Below are 23,144 nucleotides of genomic sequence, written 5' to 3' on the forward strand. Positions count from 1 at the left end.
TCATATCATTCTCTATAGGAGATATTATTTTAGCTGGTGACTTTAATTGTATACTACATGAAAGTGATACTACCACTATAGGAAAAGAAGAATTACATCTAATGCAAAACATTTAAATGATTTTGCTAATTCTTATCATTTGAATGATATTAATAATCAGATAGATTCAAAGTCATTACCATACACCTTTTTTCTAACAGATACAAAACTTATTCAAAAATAGATAGGGTCTTTATTTCTAACCAGATGGTAACAGATTTAATTAATTCCAAAATCATTTCATGTCCTATATCTGATCATAATTCAATTGTTTTTGAATTCATGATAAAAAATACTCATAATGTTCAGATCAAAAGGATACCAGCATACTTAACTCAACTAAAAGACTATAAAGAATATATACTTTCAGAAGTAAAACATTTTTAGACATAAATAATACTCCTGAAGTCTCCATTGTTTATGTTTGGGATGCCTTAAAGTCATATCTATATGGACAAAGTATCAGATGGTATAATAATAAAAGAAAATCTTGGGATAAGGAATTGTTAGATATTCAAAGTAAATTAGACTCTTATAAACATAATAATAAAGAAAATATTATGGACAAGAAAGTTATTGAAGAAATAAACAAACTAAATGAGAAATACAAAGAAATTTTAACTCATAAAGTTAAAATAACTTTAGAGAAATACAAGTTTTGTCTTATTCAATAAGCCCCAAATACTTACATAGACTTAAAAATAAAACAAAAGGTTGAATAAACAAAACCATATCAAAGAAATCTTTCTCTAAGGAAAAGAAGAATGTTTCTAGTATACCAGAAATACTAGATGAATTTAGAAATCACTTTCACAAAATTAACCATAATAACATTAACATGGAACCTAAAGATAAAATAAAGGAGTTTATAACCACAAACATGAATAAAAAGCTTAATAAACAACAGATTAAACTATTGGACAAGAGTATTTCATATACAGAAGTTATTACACAAATAAATAAGCTTAAATCAAACAAAGCACCGGGTAATGATGGTATTATACCAGAGATATATAAAATCCTTTCTAAAAGTACATATTCATTAATACATAAGGTTTTTATTTTGGCCCAATCTGAGTTAATAACCCCCCCATCTTGGCAATATACATTTATTTCGACAATTTTGAAACCTAATAAAGATCCAACTAGATGTTCTTCATATCGGCCCATCTCATTACTTAATGTTGATTATAAAATGTTTATGAGTATCTTTGCTGATAGATTGAAGACAATCATTCCCGGCATTATAGATATAGATCAGACAGGCTTCATTGTAAATAGAAATACTTTTAATAATATAAGAAGAACTTTAACATTAATAGATTTTGCAAATAGGGAAAAGAAAGATTTAACACTTATTAGTCTTGATATAAGTTCAGCATTTGATTCAGTAAGTTGGGACTATCTGTTTACCTTAATGAAGTGCACAAACTTCTCAGATGCATTTGTAAATCTAATTGAGCATTTATACAAAGGAACGTTGGCTTATATTAAGGTAGGAACATATGTTTCACAAAAAATACCCATTCTTAAAGGTACAAAACAAGGATGTCCACTTTCTCCACTGTTATTCACTTTAGTAATGGAGCCGTGGACTAATTTGATCAGAAACAGTACTGACATAGAGGGTTTTGAAATAGATGAAAATACAACATCCAAAATTCAACTTTTTGCAGATGATGTTCTAATTACATCAGCAGGATCTAATTCTTCTATGCAGTCTCTATTTGATAAAATGATGAATTTTAAAAGTATTTCTGGTTTAATATTCAATGAAGAAAAAACTAAAATGCTACCTATATATACACGAAAAAATATTCTCATTAGTGATTTTACTAAATATGTACCCAATTCAGGTCAGATAACTTATTTAGGTATAATACTATCTAAAGATATTAAATCTATTATATATAATAATTATAATACCTGTTTTCTTAATATACAAAATCTTTTAATACCTGGAATAATATGTTTTTACTATGGAGGAGAGACTTACAATTATTAAAATGATAATATTCCCCAAGATTTTATACTTAATACAATCAATAATACTTCCACCTACAAAAATAATTATCAAGAAACTGAATACACTAATGTTAAATTTCCTATGGGCACCTAATAGACCTAGGATTGCATTAAAGAAACATACTAATAGCTGGTCTCAAGGGGTATTTCTTTTCCAGACTTTAATTTATATACTATCTCTTCTATTGTAAAAGTTATTACTTTATTAATAGATCAGTCATATGTCACAAAATGGATAGATTATTGGGAGCTAATTAGTATGCACTTCATGAAAATCTCCTTAACACATAAAAATATGATTGTAAATAACTCCATGTTATGGTTACTAAAGGAATTTTGTACTTCACCTATTACACCTAAACATATGGTTTGTTACCCATTAAATATTATTATTAGTTATCGTAACTTTATATTCATGCACCCTAAGTATAGGGAATGGAATTTTATTGTATTCCCTATAATGTATACTCAGGGTATGCTTTTGTCATCTACTTCTGAAGGAACTCATTTAACTATAGATAATGATCTAAAGTACTGGTATCAGTTGATATCTGATAATAAAGTTAAAAATCTAGATTTCTTAAAACAAGAATTTGATCTAAGAGAAACTTGCTGGTTAGAGATTCAGACCTTTAGACAACATCTCATTAATAAAATAGATCTACTGTCTATAACAGTTAAAGAATCTATTCCAACACTGATTGATTACTTGATATTAAATTTACAACATAAAGTTTCTGATAAAGGTAAACTTTCATACATACATAAAATTATCAGACAAGAAACTTTTTACAGTGTAGATTCATACTGGAATTATTTCACTTCTATTAATGGGGACCCACCAAATCAACAAGATAAACAATATATATTGGAATCTGCTTATAGAACTACGTCTTCCATTGTCTGGAGACTTTATACATGGAACATTTAACATCGAAGTTTTTATACACCATAGATGATGAATAAAATAAATAATAAAGATAATTTATGTAAGAGATGTAATGTAGAAATTAATGCTGACTGGGCTCATATGTTTTATGACTGTATAAAATTGAAAGAATAGTGGAAGTCAATTAATGAAGTTTTGCAGGCTCTTTTACAGATAATTTCATTATTTCTAAATCTCTAATATTATTCAACACACCTGTACCTCAAAGTGTTAAAAGGTTAAGCTTCCCTTGTTATGGTCTATTCTGGCAGTGGCTAGGAAAATAATAACTAGAAATTGGATTTCAGATACACCTCCTTCATTCAATGAATTTAAAATGTTATGAATATAGTGTGCCATATGGAAATAAACACAATTAGGACAAGAACAAATAGAAAAACATCTTATTATATTGTATGGGATAATTTACAAAATTTGTTAAAAAAATTTTAATTTCAATAACACGGTATTTTAGTTTAATTAATTGATCTGATTGAAGTGGATGTCTTTGTAAATACTTTAGTTGTTTTGTTGAATATTATAATAATACCTATTTTTAATTACTTGTATAAAATTGTTATGATATTTCTCTTATATGTTAAAACAATAAACCTGTTTTGAAAAAAAAAAAAAAAAGAAAGAAATCATTTCAGTTTATCTTTGGAAAGTTCAAGACTCAGAAAAGATTGCAGAGAATGCTTCGTAGCTAGCAAAAGTTTTTTATGAAAGTAAAATACAAAACCCAGAAAACTAATACCTGTTGTGGATATCTTGAGTAGCACATTCCTGAGTTGGAATTTCTGAGGATAATCTTTCAGTTACTAATGGCAGTGAATAAAATGAGTCATCCAGAGAAATATGTGCAAAAAGGTGAAGTGCTGAAATATTTGAAACAATTTATTATGAAATGTCAACCAAAAATGATGTAGAGTCAGGAGCACCGCAGATCAAACACCAAGACCACTAGCTGTATACGAAGACTTTTAATCCACATGAAACACCAAGACCACTAGCTGTATACGAAGATTTTTAATCCACATGAAACATGAAATGCTGCAGCTGATGAGCGCTTTCACTCACAAAATGAGCTTCTTCAGATCAATTGCTGCTACCCATAATACCATTATATACACACACCAATTAAAACCAATTACATCAATTAAATAAATAAACAATTGATAAGATAACATCTCTTAAAATGATTCATATAATGCAGGGATTACATGTTAGATAGTGGCAAGTGATAGTAATATTATTATAACGAATTATTATAAATCTATCAAACAAATATATGAACCATCTAAAATGTGGACTGATTTAAATATTTAAAAAATTTTAAGAACATATATGAATGAATAAATATACAAAACTATTAGATGCATGTGTATCTAAAATATAAAAAACAAACAACCACATCCTAGGTATAATACAGTTGACAACAAAACATAAGCAGACGCAAACATTATAAGAATCGTATTGTGATATATGGATCTATACTATTTATATTTAATATTAATGTTCCTTCTTTTCTTGAGGGCTGGTTTTATAGAGGCTCTTTCATTCAAGCCAGACCCTTTGTCAGCCCTCAGCCTCATGATCCATTTGCTTTCCCTGTCTTCTGTGTGGTTCCTAATGTCACCACCTCTAATGTTTAATTTAATTTGTTCCAACACTCTAAACAGGAAAGTATGTTCACTACCTAATTCAACCACATGTTTTGCTAACGCATTATTAATATTCCCTTTCCTCATGTGAGAAAATAGATGCATCTTAATATATGTAAAGTCTGAATCATATTAGCCAAAATTTTTGATTTAAATGAATGTTAGAACCTATTTTTCTCTCCTCTTGATTTCTAACATCAAGATTATTTGAATGCTATTTGAATACAAGTGTTTTATATTACATGGATGTATATAGTAGTATGAACAGTTTTTAAAAAAAAAAAAAAAAAAAAAAAAGGTTTATTTTAGTTTATATGATGGTGTTTTACCAAATGTGTAGTCTTGTCTTGCTAGATAATTGAACTGAAAACTGTTAACCTCAGTTAAATATAACTAGTATTAAATTGATAAGGTGGTAGCTGTGGTACTGCTGCTTAGGGTAGGGGGTTAACTTGAGTGGTAAATACTACTCTAAGTTGGAGTTTATAACTCCAGGCTGGATGCAAGGTTTAATCCTTACATTATTTTCACTTGTTCATTGTTATTTGTATATAGTTTTGACATCCACAATATATTTTGTACATTCATTGTCACTACAAACAAAATTGAATCCTATACGAAATCCCATAAGAGATTCAATAAATACAGCTATATTTAAAGGTACACCTAAAGGAGGAGATGTGACATTACTTATCTTGTTATTTGTTATTTTGATCATAAGATTCTTAAGTTTTAAAAATGCCAAATGACATCTTTAAAAGGAATTTCTTTAAACATTAATGGATTGAATAATCCATGTAAAAGGGCAAGCCTAATAAGATACATTAATTTACATAAGGCCAACTTAGTCTTCCTGCAAGAAACCCATCTCTTGAAAAAATATATTGATAAACTAGCCACAAACAAATATACAGTATTGGTTAGTTCAGAGCACACTCAGAAAAAAGAGGAGTGGCTATTTTATGGAATAAAAGTATGCCCATTCCTAAAACCATTAAGTCTTATCAGGATGACAAAGGAATGTTTTGTATGGTTACAATACAAATTAATGGGAAGACTTACACTTTAATTAATGTATATTGGATACCTGGAATTGGTATTAATACAGTGAAACATCATCTTGATAAGATCATATCATTCTCTATAGGAGATATTATTTTAGCTGGTGACTTTAATTGTATACTACATGAAAGCGATACTACCACTATAGGAAAAGAAGAATTACATCTAATGCAAAACATTTAAATGATTTTGCTAATTCTTATCATTTGAATGATATTAATAATCAGATAGATTCAAAGTCATTACCATGCACCTTTTTTCTAACAGATACAAAACTTATTCAAAAATAGATAGGGTCTTTATTTCTAACCAGATGGTAACAGATTTAATTAATTCCAAAATCATTTCATGTCCTATATCTGATCATAATTCAATTGTTTTGAATTCATGATAAAAATACTCATAATGTTCAGATCAAAAGGATACCAGCATACTTAACTCAACTAAAAGACTATAAAGAATATATACTTTCAGAAGTAAAACATTTTTAGACATAAATAATACTCCTGAAGTCTCCATTGTTTATGTTTGGGATGCCTTAAAATCATATCTATATGGACAAAGTATCAGATGGTATAATAATAAAAGAAAATCTTGGGATAAAGAATTGTTAGATATTCAAAGTAAATTAGACTCTTATAAACATAATAATAAAGAAAATATTATGGACAAGAAAGTTATTGAAGAAATAAACAAACTAAATGAGAAATACAAAGAAATTTTAACTCATAAAGTTAAAATAACTTTAGAGAAATACAAGTTTTTGTCTTATTCAATAAGCCCCAAATACTTACATAGACTTAAAAATAAAACAAAAAGGTTGAATAAACAAAACCATATCAAAGAAATCTTTCTCTAAGGAAAAAGAAGAATGTTTCTAGTATACCAGAAATACTAGATGAATTTAGAAATCACTTTCACAAAATTAACCATAATAACATTAACATGGAACCTAAAGATAAAATAAAGGAGTTTATAACCACAAACATGAATAAAAAGCTTAATAAACAACAGATTAAACTATTGGACAAGAGTATTTCATATACAGAAGTTATTACACAAATAAATAAGCTTAAATCAAACAAAGCACCGGGTAATGATGGTATTATACCAGAGATATATAAAATCCTTTCTAAAAGTACATATTCATTAATACATAAGGTTTTTATTTTGGCCCAATCTGAGTTAATAACCCCCCCATCTTGGCAATATACATTTATTTCGCCAATTTTGAAACCTAATAAAGATCCAACTAGATGTTCTTCATATCGGCCCATCTCATTACTTAATGTTGATTATAAAATGTTTATGAGTATCTTTGCTGATAGATTGAAGACAATCATTCCCGGCATTATAGATATAGATCAGACAGGCTTCATTGTAAATAGAAATACTTTTAATAATATAAGAAGAACTTTAACATTAATAGATTTTGCAAATAGGGAAAAGAAAGATTTAACACTTATTAGTCTTGATATAAGTTCAGCATTTGATTCAGTAAGTTGGGACTATCTGTTTACCTTAATGAAGTGCACAAACTTCTCAGATGCATTTGTAAATCTAATTGAGCATTTATACAAAGGAACGTTGGCTTATATTAAGGTAGGAACATATGTTTCACAAAAATACCCATTCTTAAAGGTACAAAACAAGGATGTCCACTTTCTCCACTGTTATTCACTTTAGTAATGGAGCCGTGGACTAATTTGATCAGAAACAGTACTGACATAGAGGGTTTTGAAATAGATGAAAATACAACATCCAAAATTCAACTTTTTGCAGATGATGTTCTAATTACATCAGCAGGATCTAATTCTTCTATGCAGTCTCTATTTGATAAAATGATGAATTTTAAAAGTATTTCTGGTTTAATATTCAATGAAGAAAAAACTAAAATGCTACCTATATATACGAAAAATATTCTCATTAGTGATTTTACTAAATATGTACCCAATTCAGGTCAGATAACTTATTTAGGTATAATACTATCTAAAGATATTAAATCTATTATATATAATAATTATAATACCTGTTTTCTTAATATACAAAATCTTTTTAATACCTGGAATAATATGTTTTTACTATGGAGGAGAGACTTACAATTATTAAAATGATAATATTCCCAAGATTTTATACTTAATACAATCAATAATACTTCCACCTACAAAAATAATTATCAAGAAACTGAATACACTAATGTTAAATTTCCTATGGGCACCTAATAGACCTAGGATTGCATTAAAGAAACATACTAATAGCTGGTCTCAAGGGGTATTTCTTTTCCAGACTTTAATTTATATACTATCTCTTCTATTGTAAAAGTTATTACTTTATTAATAGATCAGTCATATGTCACAAAATGGATAGATTATTGGGAGCTAATTAGTATGCACTTCATGAAAATCTCCTTAACACATAAAAATATGATTGTAAATAACTCCATGTTATGGTTACTAAAGGAATTTTGTACTTCACCTATTACACCTAAACATATGGTTTGTTACCCATTAAATATTATTATTAGTTATCGTAACTTTATATTCATGCACCCTAAGTATAGGGAATGGAATTTTATTGTATTCCTATAATGTATACTCAGGGTATGCTTTTGTCATCTACTTCTGAAGGAACTCATTTAACTATAGATAATGATCTAAAGTACTGGTATCAGTTGATATCTGATAATAAAGTTAAAAATCTAGATTTCTTAAAACAAGAATTTGATCTAAGAGAAACTTGCTGGTTAGAGATTCAGACCTTTAGACAACATCTCATTAATAAAATAGATCTAATGTCTATAACAGTTAAAGAATCTATTCCAACACTGATTGATTACTTGATATTAAATTTACAACATAAAGTTTCTGATAAAGGTAAACTTTCATACATACATAAAATTATCAGACAAGAAACTTTTTACAATGTAGATTCATACTGGAATTATTTCACTTCTATTAATGGGGACCCACCAAATCAACAAGATAAACAATATATATTGGAATCTGCTTATAGAACTACGCCTTCCATTGTCTGGAGACTTTATACATGGAAATTTTACATAGATCTTTTATACACCTTTGATGATGAATAAAATAAATAATAAAGATAATTTATGTAAGAGATGTAATGTAGAAATTAATGCTGACTGGGCTCATATGTTTTATGACTGTATAAAATTGAAAGAATACTGGAAGTCAATTAATGAATTTTGCAGGCTCTTTTACAGATAATTTCATTATTTCTAAATCTCTAATATTATTCAACACACCTGTACCTCAAAGTGTTAAAAAGGTTAAGCTTCCCTTGTTATGGTCTATTCTAGCAGTGGCTAGGAAAATAATAACTAGAAATTGGATTTCAGATACACCTCCTTCATTCAATGAATTTAAAAATGTTATGAATATAGTGTGCCATATGGAAATAAACACAATTAGGACAAGAACAAATAGAAAAACATCTTATTATATTGTATGGGATAATTTACAAAATTTGTTAAAAAAATTTTAATTTCAATAACACGGTATTTTAGTTTAATTAATTGATCTGATTGAAGTGGATGTCTTTGTAAATACTTTAGTTGTTTTGTTGAATATTATAATAATACCTATTTTTAATTACTTGTATAAAATTGTTATGATATTTCTCTTATATGTTAAAACAATAAACCTGTTTTGAAAAAAAAAAAAAAAAAAAAAATCATTTCAGTTTATCTTTGGAAAGTTCAAGACTCAGAAAAGATTGCAGAGAATGCTTCGTAGCTAGCAAAAGTTTTTTATGAAAGTAAAATACAAAACCCAGAAAACTAATACCTGTTGTGGATATCTTGAGTAGCACATTCCTGAGTTGGAATTTCTGAGGATAATCTTTCAGTTACTAATGGCAGTGAATAAAATGAGTCATCCAGAGAAATATGTGCAAAAAGGTGAAGTGCTGAAATATTTGAAACAATTTATTATGAAAGGTTGGCTTGGCAAAACAATGGTGTTACATCACTCTGTTCAAATGACTTATTATTCTGACCCAAGAGGATTTTGATCAAGTTGTTCATGTTGAAAATCATTCTATCAACAGCAGTCACAACAGGACAGTACTTCAGAGCTCTGGGGCACATGGCGGCCCGCATTCTGATAGCTGCTTATGCAAAACTGCCATTTAAAACTCATGCTTCAGGTTCTCTTGAGAGCATAGTTCCAATACCATATTTTTCTCAAGCTCCTCTTCAGTGTCTAAAAGATTAATTAGGTAATTAATCTAGAGCAGACTTCAACAGTCTTTCAATATAGGGATACTGCTCTCCACAGGAAAAAAAATCCCTTCACATTAACATAAAACAGATGACCTCACTTTGAAAAGCTCTGTTGTTATTTCAGGACAGTTCTTAACCATATTTCTCTAGATCATTGTAGACAATACAATGAAATGGTACATCAGCAATTAGGGAGGCCCAAGGACTTACTACCTTTGGAGGGAAGCATTGTTTATACATCAGTGGGAAACCAGCATATCTTGTCCTTCTGAGAAGTCTACCTTCCTGGAGAGGAGGATATATGCACAGCTTTCCCAGCAGACAGATTTTACTAACTCTTCTATAAAGTTGCACATCTATAGGGCTTGCAGAAAGTGGATCTGTTTGCAAAGCATCTGAATTCACAAGTTCTAAGGTTCTCTGCTCATATTCATTATTCAGGCAGCAAAAAAAAAAATAGCTGCTTTCTCATTCCTTTGGGTTTTAGGGAAACCTTCTAAAACTAAAGCTTGACAGGCAAAATTGATTCCAATAGCCCTAGCTCAGCTAAGACTACATTGTGTTTCCTGCTTATTCAGCACAGCACCCCTCCAACTCATCTTCCTTTTTCGAGACATTATTACAATTGGCTCTGTGAAATAGAGTGAAGGAGCCCTGCCTATGACCGAGGAAACCAGGGTTCAGTTAGTGACCCCAGCACTAGAAAACCTTACTAATGACAGGAATGAAGGGGCTGTACCCACTTTCCTGTCTCTCGCTCTCTCTCTCTCTCTCTCTCTATCGCTCTCTCTCTCTGTCACTCTTTGTCTGATTGGTGGGAATGGGGACTGATTGCTGGGGAGAAGTGCAGCCTTTGTGTTGCTAGTGGTAATGGAGATCACAGCATGGTGCATACCAGGCTGGAAAGGGTGAAGCTGCTGGGGAGATGACATGCTACTGTAGGGGCATAGTGCGGACTCATAGTGTTACACTGCACACTTCTTGAGAATGGGGCCTTTAGATAGGCACATCACCTTGGAAGGATTTTACCCTCACTGGCTATGCCGAATGCAAGCCTGAAACTAGCACAGGGAAATAGGGCACAAACTATCAGCTTGCAATATGAAGCTGTTAGGTCAACCTGACCCTTGCTGCTGGTAGTGACTTAAAGAGAACAAATAGGCCATTTGGATAGCTAGAGAAGTGAGCTGACACTCAGCTGGATGTGGTTTAAAGACAATAAAAAAATTGTCATAGCAACAAGGCACAGCTTTTTATCTGAACTTGAAGTAACTCAGTCTTTCAGCATGGAATGTAGGGTGTTATTATTTACTTTCTTTTGTTGACTTGGTCCCACTAGACATGATCTGTATTCAGGGGATCCTGCGGAGGCATTTATAATGGCTAGAGAAAATTTTGCATCATAGAAATTCCTTTACTGTTTTTTGAGTGGTGGTACTCATGGCCGGTCTTAGGCATAGGCCAACTAGGCAGCCGCCTAGGGCGCTGCTCTATTAGGGGCACTTTTCCAGTATTTATCTGGTGTAGATAGACCAGGATGGGGGCACCAGGTGGTGTGGTGGTGGGGGGGGGCATTGTGGAGCCCTTTTGCCTAGGGAACCAATTGACCTAAGGCCACTCCTGGTGGTACTATCACGGTGCCCCATACATCTGAAACAAGAGGGCAGATGATGCAAATAAGTGAAGTCAGGTGAGGAAAATATGGGTGTGAAAACTTTAAGAAGTAGTACTGTTAAAGTAACATACCTTGCTGAAACTTGATTATCTGACACTGTTATGGAAATTTTAAGATGTATGTTAGTGCTGCGGTAGCGTTGTCGCCTCACAGTAAGACGTTGTCCTGTTTGATTCTCAGCTAGAGCGTCTTCTGTGTGGAGACATGCGTGAATGGGCGTACCTTCGTTGAAGGTTGCGCGTCAGGGCTGGCAACTCGGCACGTAAAAATCTACTGCCAATCATTAGTGGACCAGAGTTCTGCTGTGGCGACCCCTAACCCCGGTTAAAGCCGAAAGACACAACAACAACTGTTAAAGTAACATACCTTTCTGAAAATGGATTATCTGACACTGTTGAACATCAAATGCTTGAAGAACCTGACGCTCAAACATAGCCTGAGGGTGTTGGAGAAACACAGTAGAAGTAGTTGGCAGCATGTGTCAGTTACAGCTATAACAATGATATCTATGAAGGATGCTGTGGGACACCAGAGATTTCTTTAATATATAACTGCTGTTTATGTATGAACAAATGTAGTGGTTCATTCAAATATTTTTTGTAAAAAAAAATAAATACATAAGTAACACAATTACAGTGGTGTGATAGCAATAGTCCCAAATAGTTAATCAATTTATTTATTTATTTGTATTTGTTTACCGGGAGGTCTACTGGGCCAAGGTGAGCCCATTTTCAGTAGAGGCCCAGGGAGAAAAGCTCCAAAAAACAAAACATGATAAAGCTATAGAATCAAAATACAGAAATCAAGCAGTTATGGTACATAACACTACATTACAGAATAGGTGATGCAGTAAAATAGATAATATTAATATGTTACATTTTAAGTATGCAAGCCAAACAAGAATACAGTTGATGACATGGGAAAATAGTGACTGTGTGAATAATACAGTATTTGTATAGGAATAATATGTTAATGCTATTAGGCTTTCAGGCAGATGATTTGTTTTCAGTGATACATTTAGGAAAAGGAACATTTTTTTTTATTTTACTTCTGAGGAAAGTAAATTTGTGGATAAACTGATAACATAATTAAACAAATTAAAGCCTAAATATTGTTTTGATTTGATTAAATTTTGTGCTGGAAAAAATTGAAAAATATATTTTTATTATTCAGAACCAATAACATGTTAAAGTAGCATATAAAGAACACATTGGAAGAATGGTATGAACAATTGTTTGAGATAAAGAAAACTGTTAGTATGACAAGCATGGGTGAATGTAAAAACTGAAATAATGCTTTATGTTATTTGTTACTATAGTATAACTTCAACAGTAGAGGGCTACTATTAGAAAGAGAGGGCAACGATTGCTAGTATAAAAGCAAGGACTAACAACATAACTCATCATTTAATTGCTTGAACAAAATTGTCTAATCAGTTACAGAAATATTGTGTTCTATATACGTATATATATATATATATATATATATATATATATATATATATTGTTTTTTAATTGTTATGGACATTGTATATAGTTTGTTTTTTTCTTGTTACTATACTGTTAATGTATTGTGTTATAAAATGAATAAAAACATTTTGGAGAAAAAAGAAAGAGAGGGCAACCTCACAACTGCTGTTTTTGCAGGGAAAATGGGCATATTTTACAAAGCTGCCTAAAATACTGTGAGAAGTATGGTGATTATAGACACACAAAGCAAGATTTTAGTGTGGATTGCATTAAATATGGTGTTAAGTCATATTATCAGGATGTTTATCTTAAAGGTGAAATTGTAGTAAAGAATGATATTAAGAAGAAATAAGAAAGTAATGAGAATATCAGTAAAATGAGAAAGGTATACAACATGTTTATGTAAAAGAAAATGACATGAAAGAACAAAAAGGTAGAAAAATGCCTAGACTGTATTAACACCACAGAAAGTATATTTTAGAAGAGAATGAGAAGGAGTAAAGAGGAATTTACAAAGGGGACTGACTCACTGGGAAAAATGGTAATTGAAAGAGAACAAATATATAAGAAGGAACTGTTGTTGTTGTTGTGTCTTTCGTCTTTTCCTGGTTAGGGGTCACCACAGCGGAACTCCGATCCACTAATGATTGGTAGTTGATTTTTACATGCCGAGTTAACAGCCCTGATGCACAACCTTCAACGAAGGTACACCCATTCACGCATGCCTCCACGCAGAAGACGTTCTAGCTGAGAATCGAACTGGACAGCGTCTTACTGTGAGGCGACAACACTACCGCAGCACCACCACCGCGGGTATAAGAAGGAACTGTATGCTTCATAAAAAAAATCTCAATTCTATTCCGTTTGGGTCAAGGCTGAAAACATTCCCCTTACCCAGTCAGCAGGTGAAAATAAATAAAATGAAAACAACATCAAAAACGAATTAAGAAGAAATAGAACTGCATTCTGATTACAGAATTGTAAAGAAAATTCCATGTGTTTACTAAATGTAAGATTTCCTACAGATGAGGAAACTTGACATTTGCAATTACTGGAGTGAGTCATCTGACCATTAGAAAAATAAGAATGTTCAGAGTCTGGTATTTTAATTCAGGAAGGGTTATAACCTGTGAAATAGTTAAAACTGGAAGAGTGGTGGTAGATTAATGATTATAAGAGCATGTTTTTTACTAGGCATATATATATATATATATATATATATATATATATATATATACACACACACACACACACACACACACACACATATATATATATATATATATATATATATATATATATATAATTAGTATACCACTATGTTTTGATTAATTCAATTATTGTATGGCTGGAAGAATTCAGTTCTAATATAAGGAGCACAAAACAAGTTAAAAAGAATAAGTGAAAATGTCCAGAACTTTGGAGAAATGTGTAAAAATAGTAAATTGGAAGATAAGCATTGCATATGGAAGTAGATTTTATCACATGCAGAAAAACAATGGACAAAACAAAATAAAGTGAAATATTGTAAGCTTTCAGACCATATGGTTATTTGGAGTGAATTTGGAATTAATGCTGAAAGAATAAGAACAATTAATTAGATGACTGTATCAATATGTTTTAGAATTGAAAAAAAGTTATGTGTTGTCAAATCTATGGAAAGTATAAGACTAAATAAGAGTGTTTTAAAACTGAGTCTCTGATTGGTGGCACTGAAAGAAAATCAAAAAATTATTATTTTTCAGGTTGTTAGGTTAATACATAGAAAACACGAAAAAAGAATATAAAAATGTGGTTAATAGGTGTCATGAAGTTTTTGAAGAAAATAACCAGGATAGTCATAAAACATGAAATTATTCTATGTTGTGCAACTTATAAACAAAGGTATGGCATCTAAGTCCAAGAAAGTCGTTGTTCCACTGTATTTGGCATTCATCAGACGTATCATTCGGTACAGTGCCCCCTTTGGTATTACCTAAGCAGGCATATCCAACAAGTGGAACAACCGCAGAGGTTCCTCACTAAAAGAATACAGGGCATAAGTAATATGGCCTATGCAGACTGCCTCAAGTCCCTATCTCTGTATTCTGTCTCCTACAGGTTATTGAGGGGAGATCTATACCTGGCATACAGGGCATTGTCAGACCCCACTCTGATGGACCTCCTGCATTTCCACAAAACAAACAGCACCAGAATTACCCATTCTAAAGACTTAAACCTTTCCTGTGATATAAATATGACCTGCTGGAGAAATAGGTATGTGTCCCATAGACTACCCCATCTATGGAACAGGCTCCCCATTCATATGAGGCAGAGTTCCTCACTAACGCAATTCAAGTACAACTTGGACAATCGGATGGGAAACTGGAAATTCATCCCTAGTTTGGCACGTATGTCTCTAATGGACAGAGGTAACCTGTAAATGGTTCATCACCCAGGCCCTTGCTTAAACATATCAAGGATATCAGAACTTGTCAAGAGATATGGGATGCATGGCTAGGCTTAAAAAGGCCCTTGTGGTCGTTAGCCTAGTAAACACCTATGAACTTATGAACAATTAAAAAATAAAGAGTGTGAATTAAGGGCTGAATAAAAAAAACAGAAATGTGTAGTACAAGGAAAAGGGTTCACTGCTAATAAATTTGCTAATTAAGAAGGAAAAAGGGGTCAAGGAAACATTAATTAATGATCAACAAAATGTGAAATATAAGGAAAAATAGGGAGTTAGCAGAAAAGTAGGCTTATGAACTGTGTAAAGGAAGGGGAATGCAAAAATAAAGTTGATCGTTTAACTGCTCAAATGATGATAGGATGTTGATGCAAGGAGACAGAACTTTACAAAAACTAGGTATATTATGTGTAGTAAAAGAAAATCATGTCCTAGATTTAGATGGGACAGGGTATAGTTTATTTTGTAGAATCATTAAATGAATGGCTAAGAGAAGGTATCTAGAAAAAAAGTTAACCTGTATTGTAGTCTAATTGCTATGGAAAGTGAAAAGAATTGGAAACAACTTGATTTTTGTTATGCTAATTATAAAAAAATAATTAAAGTAATGCAAGCTATGTTTCATAAAGCTTAAGCAGTAGTAATGGAAGAGGTTTGTGTGGAATTAAGAGAAACAGTAAATACAAATGTGTATTAATTGTTAAAAAATAAGTATAATTTGAGAACATGCTGGTGGGAAATTAATAGCTTGTAATATTGTAAAGACATCTGACAATGTGAGTTAGATAAAGTTAGGAGTAATGATGAAAGAATATGAGGCACGGAGAAAATCGGTAAAGTTCTGTAGAATAATATGCAATTCACACTTGGTACCATTAGTAAATATTTGAAACAGAAAATGCAGTGATACATGTCCCTAGCATTATAGTATTATTTCACTTAGATATAAGTGTATTGTTTTGTGACAGAAAAAGAGCTGATTCTACTACAAGCACTCAAATCCCACACGCTGAAGGACCACTGTGTCGAAGCCAGGGACTCAAGCATTCTGTAACTAGTACAGGCTGCTTCTGCGCATGCTTAGATTTGACTATGAGTTCAAACAGGCAGGCAGCTGCAGCACACTACCCAAACACATTATTCAAGTTTGAGCTTGATAATTGTGGTAGCAGTAGGGAGGGAATAGGTGGGGTGGGAGCATACATTATGGTGACGATCAGGAAAAGGATTTAGGTTTAGGGGTGAGTTGGGAGTTTTAGGGTTAGGAATTGGGAAATAGAGTTTTAGGGTTACAGAGTGGGAGAGTGGGAAGGGTGTTTTAGGGTTAGGGAGCAGGAGGAGAGTTTAGGGTTAGAGAGCAATCAGGAAATATTGGTTTAGGGATAGGATGAGGTTTAAGGTTAGGGAGTGAGGACTCAGGTTAGGAACTGGATAGAAGCTTTGGTGTTCGAATTAGGGCTCTGGTATGGCTATACAGTTTAGTAGGGCCTGGTGTTGGGACAGTATGTAGTTAAGTAAGATCGGGAGTCAGAGTATTTGCTTTTTCAAGTAAGTGTGTCACAAGCTACTAGCATATGAACAGTTTTAATAGACTCAAAAGAGTTTCAGAATACTAATGTGGAAGATAAACAAAATTAAAGTTCCTAGCTTATTAAGTCACTCAGATAATGTTGTGGTATGATAGGATGGTAGGATGGATTCCAAGTGTAGGGAAAAATGAAGGAAGTGTTAAATAAATTATGTTTAACATTGAATAAAGAGAAAAAAATAATATTTAGAAGTAAAAGATAAAACAGAAGGTATTTATTTTTTGTGAAATATAGTTGAAAAAGAGTTTATAGTCTGAGATTTGGATCTAGTGAGGTAATTAAGCAAAAATAGGCAGAAAATATTACCAAGATAACGGAAACTGTGAATCAAATGAAGAGTTTAGTTTCATTCAAAAAGAGTTAGAATTAAGCATTCTTCGTTAACAGAGGCAAATGTTTATGTTACCACATCTTATAGGAAGAGATATGAAAATACCTCTCCAGGTATGCGGGATCAATGCTTAATCAAGTTGAGATGAATGTATAATGAAAGAAGAAAGGGGTATAGATATGAATAATCCATTGGAATCCTTGGCATGTCTTTACGTATTCTTTATATTGTATGTTTTGAAGCATAAATTAGTACATTTTATTGTATAAAATCATGAAAAATATGACAAATATTGGGAAACATTGGAAAAAAGAAAATACAAGAAAGGTTGCTGCATGCATAGTATAATATGTAGCACACACTGGAGACAGAATGTCAACTCCAGTGCACTTTATTTACCATGACGTACAAACTACAAAGGGTAAAATGAAACAAGCCTAATTCTGTAGCAAGAAAAGTCTCTTAAAATAAAACAAAAGTCTTGCAGCTTTGGTTTCACATCCACCAAAGGTTCCCTGTAATGCCAAGCAAGTTTCAGGCAATCCTCCAAATAGATCCACGTGTGTCATCCTATTGTTCCATGTTTTACAATAAACTATCAAGCCGATATCTTTTAAGAGTCAGTATTCTTGAATGCAGTGCTCTTATCTCTCTCTCGCTCTCCCTCTCTGTCATAAAGAGGCAAACATCTCTTCTAGTTAACTTTCTATCTGGTAACTACCAATATTCCCTACTCTTGGCATTTAAGTCCCTCTTTATTAAGAGGCAGATATTGCTGCCATTTTGTTCTGTTCACTGCATTTTAGCTGTGTTTCTGCAGGTGTCCCAAATAATTCTGTATGATGCATATTCTCTACTACTGTGTACTTTACCATATTGTTTATGGCATATGTAGCAGCTCAACACAGATTCATTGGTTCATAGTACCTAGACTTACAGGAGACACCATTAAACAGTATTTTCATAGCAGCATGTTCTCAATGAATTAACAGTTTACAACCAGAATCACACTTTCACTACAAAAGCAACATTTTCATATCCTTTTAACAACTTTCAGCATAACATTGTAATTTAGTGAGTGCCCATTTAATAGCAATTTACTATTGCTCAAAGGCATAGTACCTCTTCTCTTACTCTGCTTAATTTTCTAAAATAGGAGGTTCTGTCTTCTTCAACACCTACTTCTAGAGAAAGTACCACTCCTGCCCCTACTTCAGATGCATCTGTATAGATAATAAAATGCTTATAGAAGTCAGGAACAGCTAACACTTACTCTGAACACAAAATGTTTTTCAGTCAGCAATGGCAATGGACAGGTTGACAGACGAGATCAGACACGAGTCCCCGTGGACTATGATGTTTGCAGATGACATTGTGATCTGTAGTGAGAGTAGGGAACAGGTGTAGGAGACCCTGGAGAGGTGGAGATATGCTCTAGAGAGAAGAGGAATGAAGGTCAGCAGGACTAAGACAAAATATATGTGTGTGAATGAGAGGGAGGATAGAGGAATGGTGAGGATGCAGGGAGTAGAGGTGGCAAAGGTGGATGAGTTTAAATACTTGGGATCAACAGTTCAGAGTAATGGTGAGTGTGGAAGAGAGGTGAAGAAGAGAGTACAGACAGGATGGAGTGGGTGGAGAAGAGTGTCAGGAGTGATTTGTGACAGACAGTATCAGTAAGAGTGAAAGGGAAGGTCTACAAGAGGGTAGTGAGACCAGCTATGTTATATGGGTTGGAGACCGTGGCACTGACAAAAAGGCAGGAGTCAGAGCTTGACATGGCAGAGTTGAAGATGTTAAGATTTGCACTAGGTGTGACGAGGATGGACAGGATTAGGAATAAGTATATTAGAGGGTCAGCCCAGGTTGGAAGGTTTGGAGACAAAGCCAGAGAGGCAAGATTACGTTGGTTTTGACATGTGCTGAGGAGGGATGCAGAGTATATTGGGAAAAAGATGCTAAGGATGAAGCTGCCAGGTAACAGGAAAAGAGGAAGGCCTAAGATAAGGTTTATGGATGTGGTGAGAGAGGACATGCAGGTGGTTGGTGTGACAGAGCAAGATGTAGAGGAAAGGAAGAAATGGAAACAGTTGATCTGCTGTGGCGACCCCTAACGGGAGCAGCCGAAAGAAGAAGAAGTCAGTTAAAAACCTCATCTGCTGCTTTGGGGGCTTTACATTTTCTATGGTCTGTTAGAAAACAATGTATGATATTAAAATGAGCACAAACTTTCTATATTGCCTGCTCTTCCTAGAAATGCTTTAATGTGATTTTCGGTAATGGATACTGACCAGTTCTTAACATTTTCTAGCTTGTGTGTTTGTGGTCTAATTATCCCTTGTCTAATCACATATCCTGAATATCTGGCTTATGCCATACGTTGCTTTCTTTTTGTGACATAAGTAGTAGGTTCCGTTTGTCTTAAAGATTCCAACACAGCTTGTATGTACTATGCTAACTATGACTCCCAGTCTTCCAAAGTACATAGTTAAAACACCTGATGTGAGGTGTTAGAACTTTGTCCATGTGTCTTTTAAAGTGTTAGGAGCTCAATAAAGCCCAAAAGGTAAGACAGCATAATGAAGAAGATGTTCAGAGGTAGGGAAATGCTGTACTTCTCTTTTGTTTCTAGGGTAAGGGAGTCTGCCAGTACATCCTGACAATATCTAGCATGGTCATAAGTTACTTTGGGGAGTAAAGCTTTGCCTTGTATTGATCGTACAAACTTTTGTAGATTATCTGATTAGGTTAATACTGTGACAGATTTCAAAAATGCCAGTGTCAGTAAAAAAATGTACTTACATTGGTTAGAATCATAACCTGCATACAGAGTTAAATGTTTTGTGTAACATGTTCATGAGTTATTTAAGTAGAAAAAGGCTTTATTTTAATCTATGTTTTTGGCATGGTTTTAGGGGAAGACCTTGTGCCACAGAATGCCTGCAGTCCCTTTGGCTACAAGGAGCAGCTTGTGTTCAGCAGAACTCATCGGCCTTGTTCCCAACAACCAAACTGAAGACCTTTCTAAAAGACAGAGAAAACAAAAGGGCAATGCTGTCTACAAAGCACAGTGTAGCATTTGTTCAGTGATGTAGCTTAGAAACAACTTGCAAATGATCCTGTTAAGTTTTCTTTTTATGAATACCTAAGCAATAGTTGTAGGTATGAGAAACATTTTTAGGTATGACCAAAAAATGTAATGCATATTTATGTTTCTGATGGTTCAAGGTGAAACAACAGAATTTAAATTGTGGCGTGTTAGTGTATGAATACATTTAAACAGACTTACCCCTCATAATTCAACTGATACACTTGTAGCAAGCTTTTTTATATTCATATTTGGATGAGGTGATATTACTTAATACAGTGACACTCTAGCCTTGCCATTAGACCAAACTGTTGAGATCTGTATTCTCTGCCTCCGACTTTTACCAGTTACCAAATAATGTCCTTGAACCTAGTTTTATAATTTAAAAAGCGTAAGACAAACTTGAGGTTCATAATTTCCAGAATAATTTATTCTTAACTTTAATAAAATTATACATATAGTTGATTGTGTCAGTACATGTCCTAAATAGTTAAAAGTGGGATGGAAATAATTCATTGTTTTACTGACCAGCAAAGGAAGTAAGCAAGTATGCACTGCTAACATTAATTCATTTACACTGGTGAGTATTGGATAGTCCTGGTATTAGTATAAAGGAGTTGTTAACTGCATTAAGTCTAAGATAAGCAATTACCTTAATCATAGTGGTGAAGTATGCAGTGGTATTCTTAAAAATATATGAATTAGATTCTCGTGACATGGAGATTTAGTGGTGCTATAAACAGAAGTGTGTAACTAGAGAAGTTGTGCTAGTCACCAGTTAAGGCAGAGTGAACGTTTGATGTGGGTGGAACTAGATGACAGATATGAATAAAATGAAGGGAATTAGATATGAGAACTTGAGTAAATGGGAACTAGAGGATGCTTTTTCTTATTTTTAATGATTTTTTTTTCTGAATAGCAGGAGAAAGCGATGCAGGATGCAAATCCACTGAGTATTTTCTATCAGCAACAGGTAGAGGGGCATATTTAATCTGCTTAAATGAAATAACAAAGAGCCAGTAAATATAATTAAACTCAACCATGTAGTCAAGTGTGTCCCTAACATGCAAAAAAAGGTTGTATCAAGTTAACTAAAGCTGCTAAAAGACATGCATTTTCATGTGAAATTCCAGGTTATAGATTCATTCACTGAAGAGTGTGATGTAGTTTTTCAGTGGAGTGTCTTCTGAAAAAGTGCAATTTACTTCATATTATTATGCCTCTATTGAAAAGGTGCAATTAACCTCACGTTATTAGAAGTATTAGTATTAATATTAGTAGTAGTGTTAGTATTACAGTATAGTATGTAGATTGTTATTTGTTTGCTTCTTAAACCCTTATTTTCTCTTTGTAAAACTCTCATTGTCCACTGTTTAAGACATTAACCTGTTCTATAATTGTAGGTACTGAATAGATTACATCTTCTTGATAAAACTGCTGCATTATCTTTGAAATAGTGTCACAGACCATTTTGCTACTTTGCACAATCGTCAAGCATAACTTGGAAGCTGTTACCTGAAATAAATATATTACAGTTTGGTACTGTCATGTAGTTTTTTGAAATAGTGTTTTAAAAGCAACCATCTCTAATATTTTTAGAGTATTAAAAATGACATTGCAAAATGTTAAAATAAAGACTAGAATTCACATCAGCTAAGAGGTGCACTTTTCCTTGCTTTATAGTATAGTAATTCTTGTTTTGTCTGATTTTTCAAGAGAAAAATGCTTGGCATAGAGGGATGCAGCCCTGACCTGACCTGGCTGCTGTGCAGGTGACCTGAAATCTATAACTGGCTTGGGTGTCTGTCAGAACTGGCCAAGAATGATGGGTGTGGGTGGTCATTGCCAGGATGCTCATCCTTGGGGGAGGTAGGTGGCTCTGGCTCTTCACATGAGTGATACCTTTCAGTGATACTATGTGTCACACCAAATGAGATCTGAGACTACTATGCCCAATCTGTCTGAGTGCCTTCACACTTGTATGTCAAGGGTAAATCAATGTGGGGAGGCACGTCCTTGGGAGACAGCCATAGCAGAGCTTGAAAGTGTTGCCAGGCTAGGACATAAGCCACCCACAAGGACCGGCAAGTGGGCCCACTCCATACCCTCCAACTTTGACCAGGAAATGAAGGACTGATTGGGATTCCTAGGCAGAAAGTAATGGCCATACCGCTGTTACCAGTCCATGGAATGTCTTGTTCCCATTCAAGTCAGAACAAATTGGACGATGGGTCCAAGTAGAGAAGCCATCAGTCAAGGTCCTGTGGTGAGCCAAAAAAAAACAGAAGAAGAAGAGGAAGAATGTTTTATGCGCAAAATAAAAGCTTATACAGTAGGATATCTGAATTCAGTAATCTGAGCAAGTTGCTTCAGATTACCCTCGAAAATGAATTACAGTATAATACAAAGTTAAAGTCATGGCTGAATTTGTCCATTTTATAGCAAAATAAGTTACTGATCCCTTTTTTGCCTAGTTTTCAATCCTTTTTAGTTGTTTCATAGCCCTTATTTTGTTAAGTGTTGATATTCTGCAGGGGGACCCTGCATGTTCTTAAAGAAAAAGCTCAATGTCCAGAAGG

At 33.2% G+C, this 23,144-nt stretch overlaps 1 protein-coding gene across 1 annotated transcript in view; it reads left to right on the top strand.

Annotated features, from left to right (window-relative positions):
- Positions 1–22,207, top strand: part of LOC122797094 — a 625,096-nt gene extending 602,889 nt beyond the window's left edge. The window contains exon 13 of the mRNA XM_044065887.1: positions 20,393–22,207. Within this exon, the coding sequence (XP_043921822.1) occupies positions 20,393–20,567 (175 nt within the window). The 3' untranslated portion in view covers positions 20,568–22,207. The remainder of the gene's footprint in view (positions 1–20,392) is intronic.
- The last annotated feature ends 937 nt before the right edge of the window (positions 22,208–23,144 follow it).

The sequence above is a fragment of the Protopterus annectens genome, chromosome 3.part0 (assembly GCF_019279795.1).
Source record: "Protopterus annectens isolate FY-2018-M chromosome 3.part0, PAN1.0, whole genome shotgun sequence".
Taxonomy (NCBI): Eukaryota; Metazoa; Chordata; order Ceratodontiformes; family Protopteridae; genus Protopterus; species Protopterus annectens.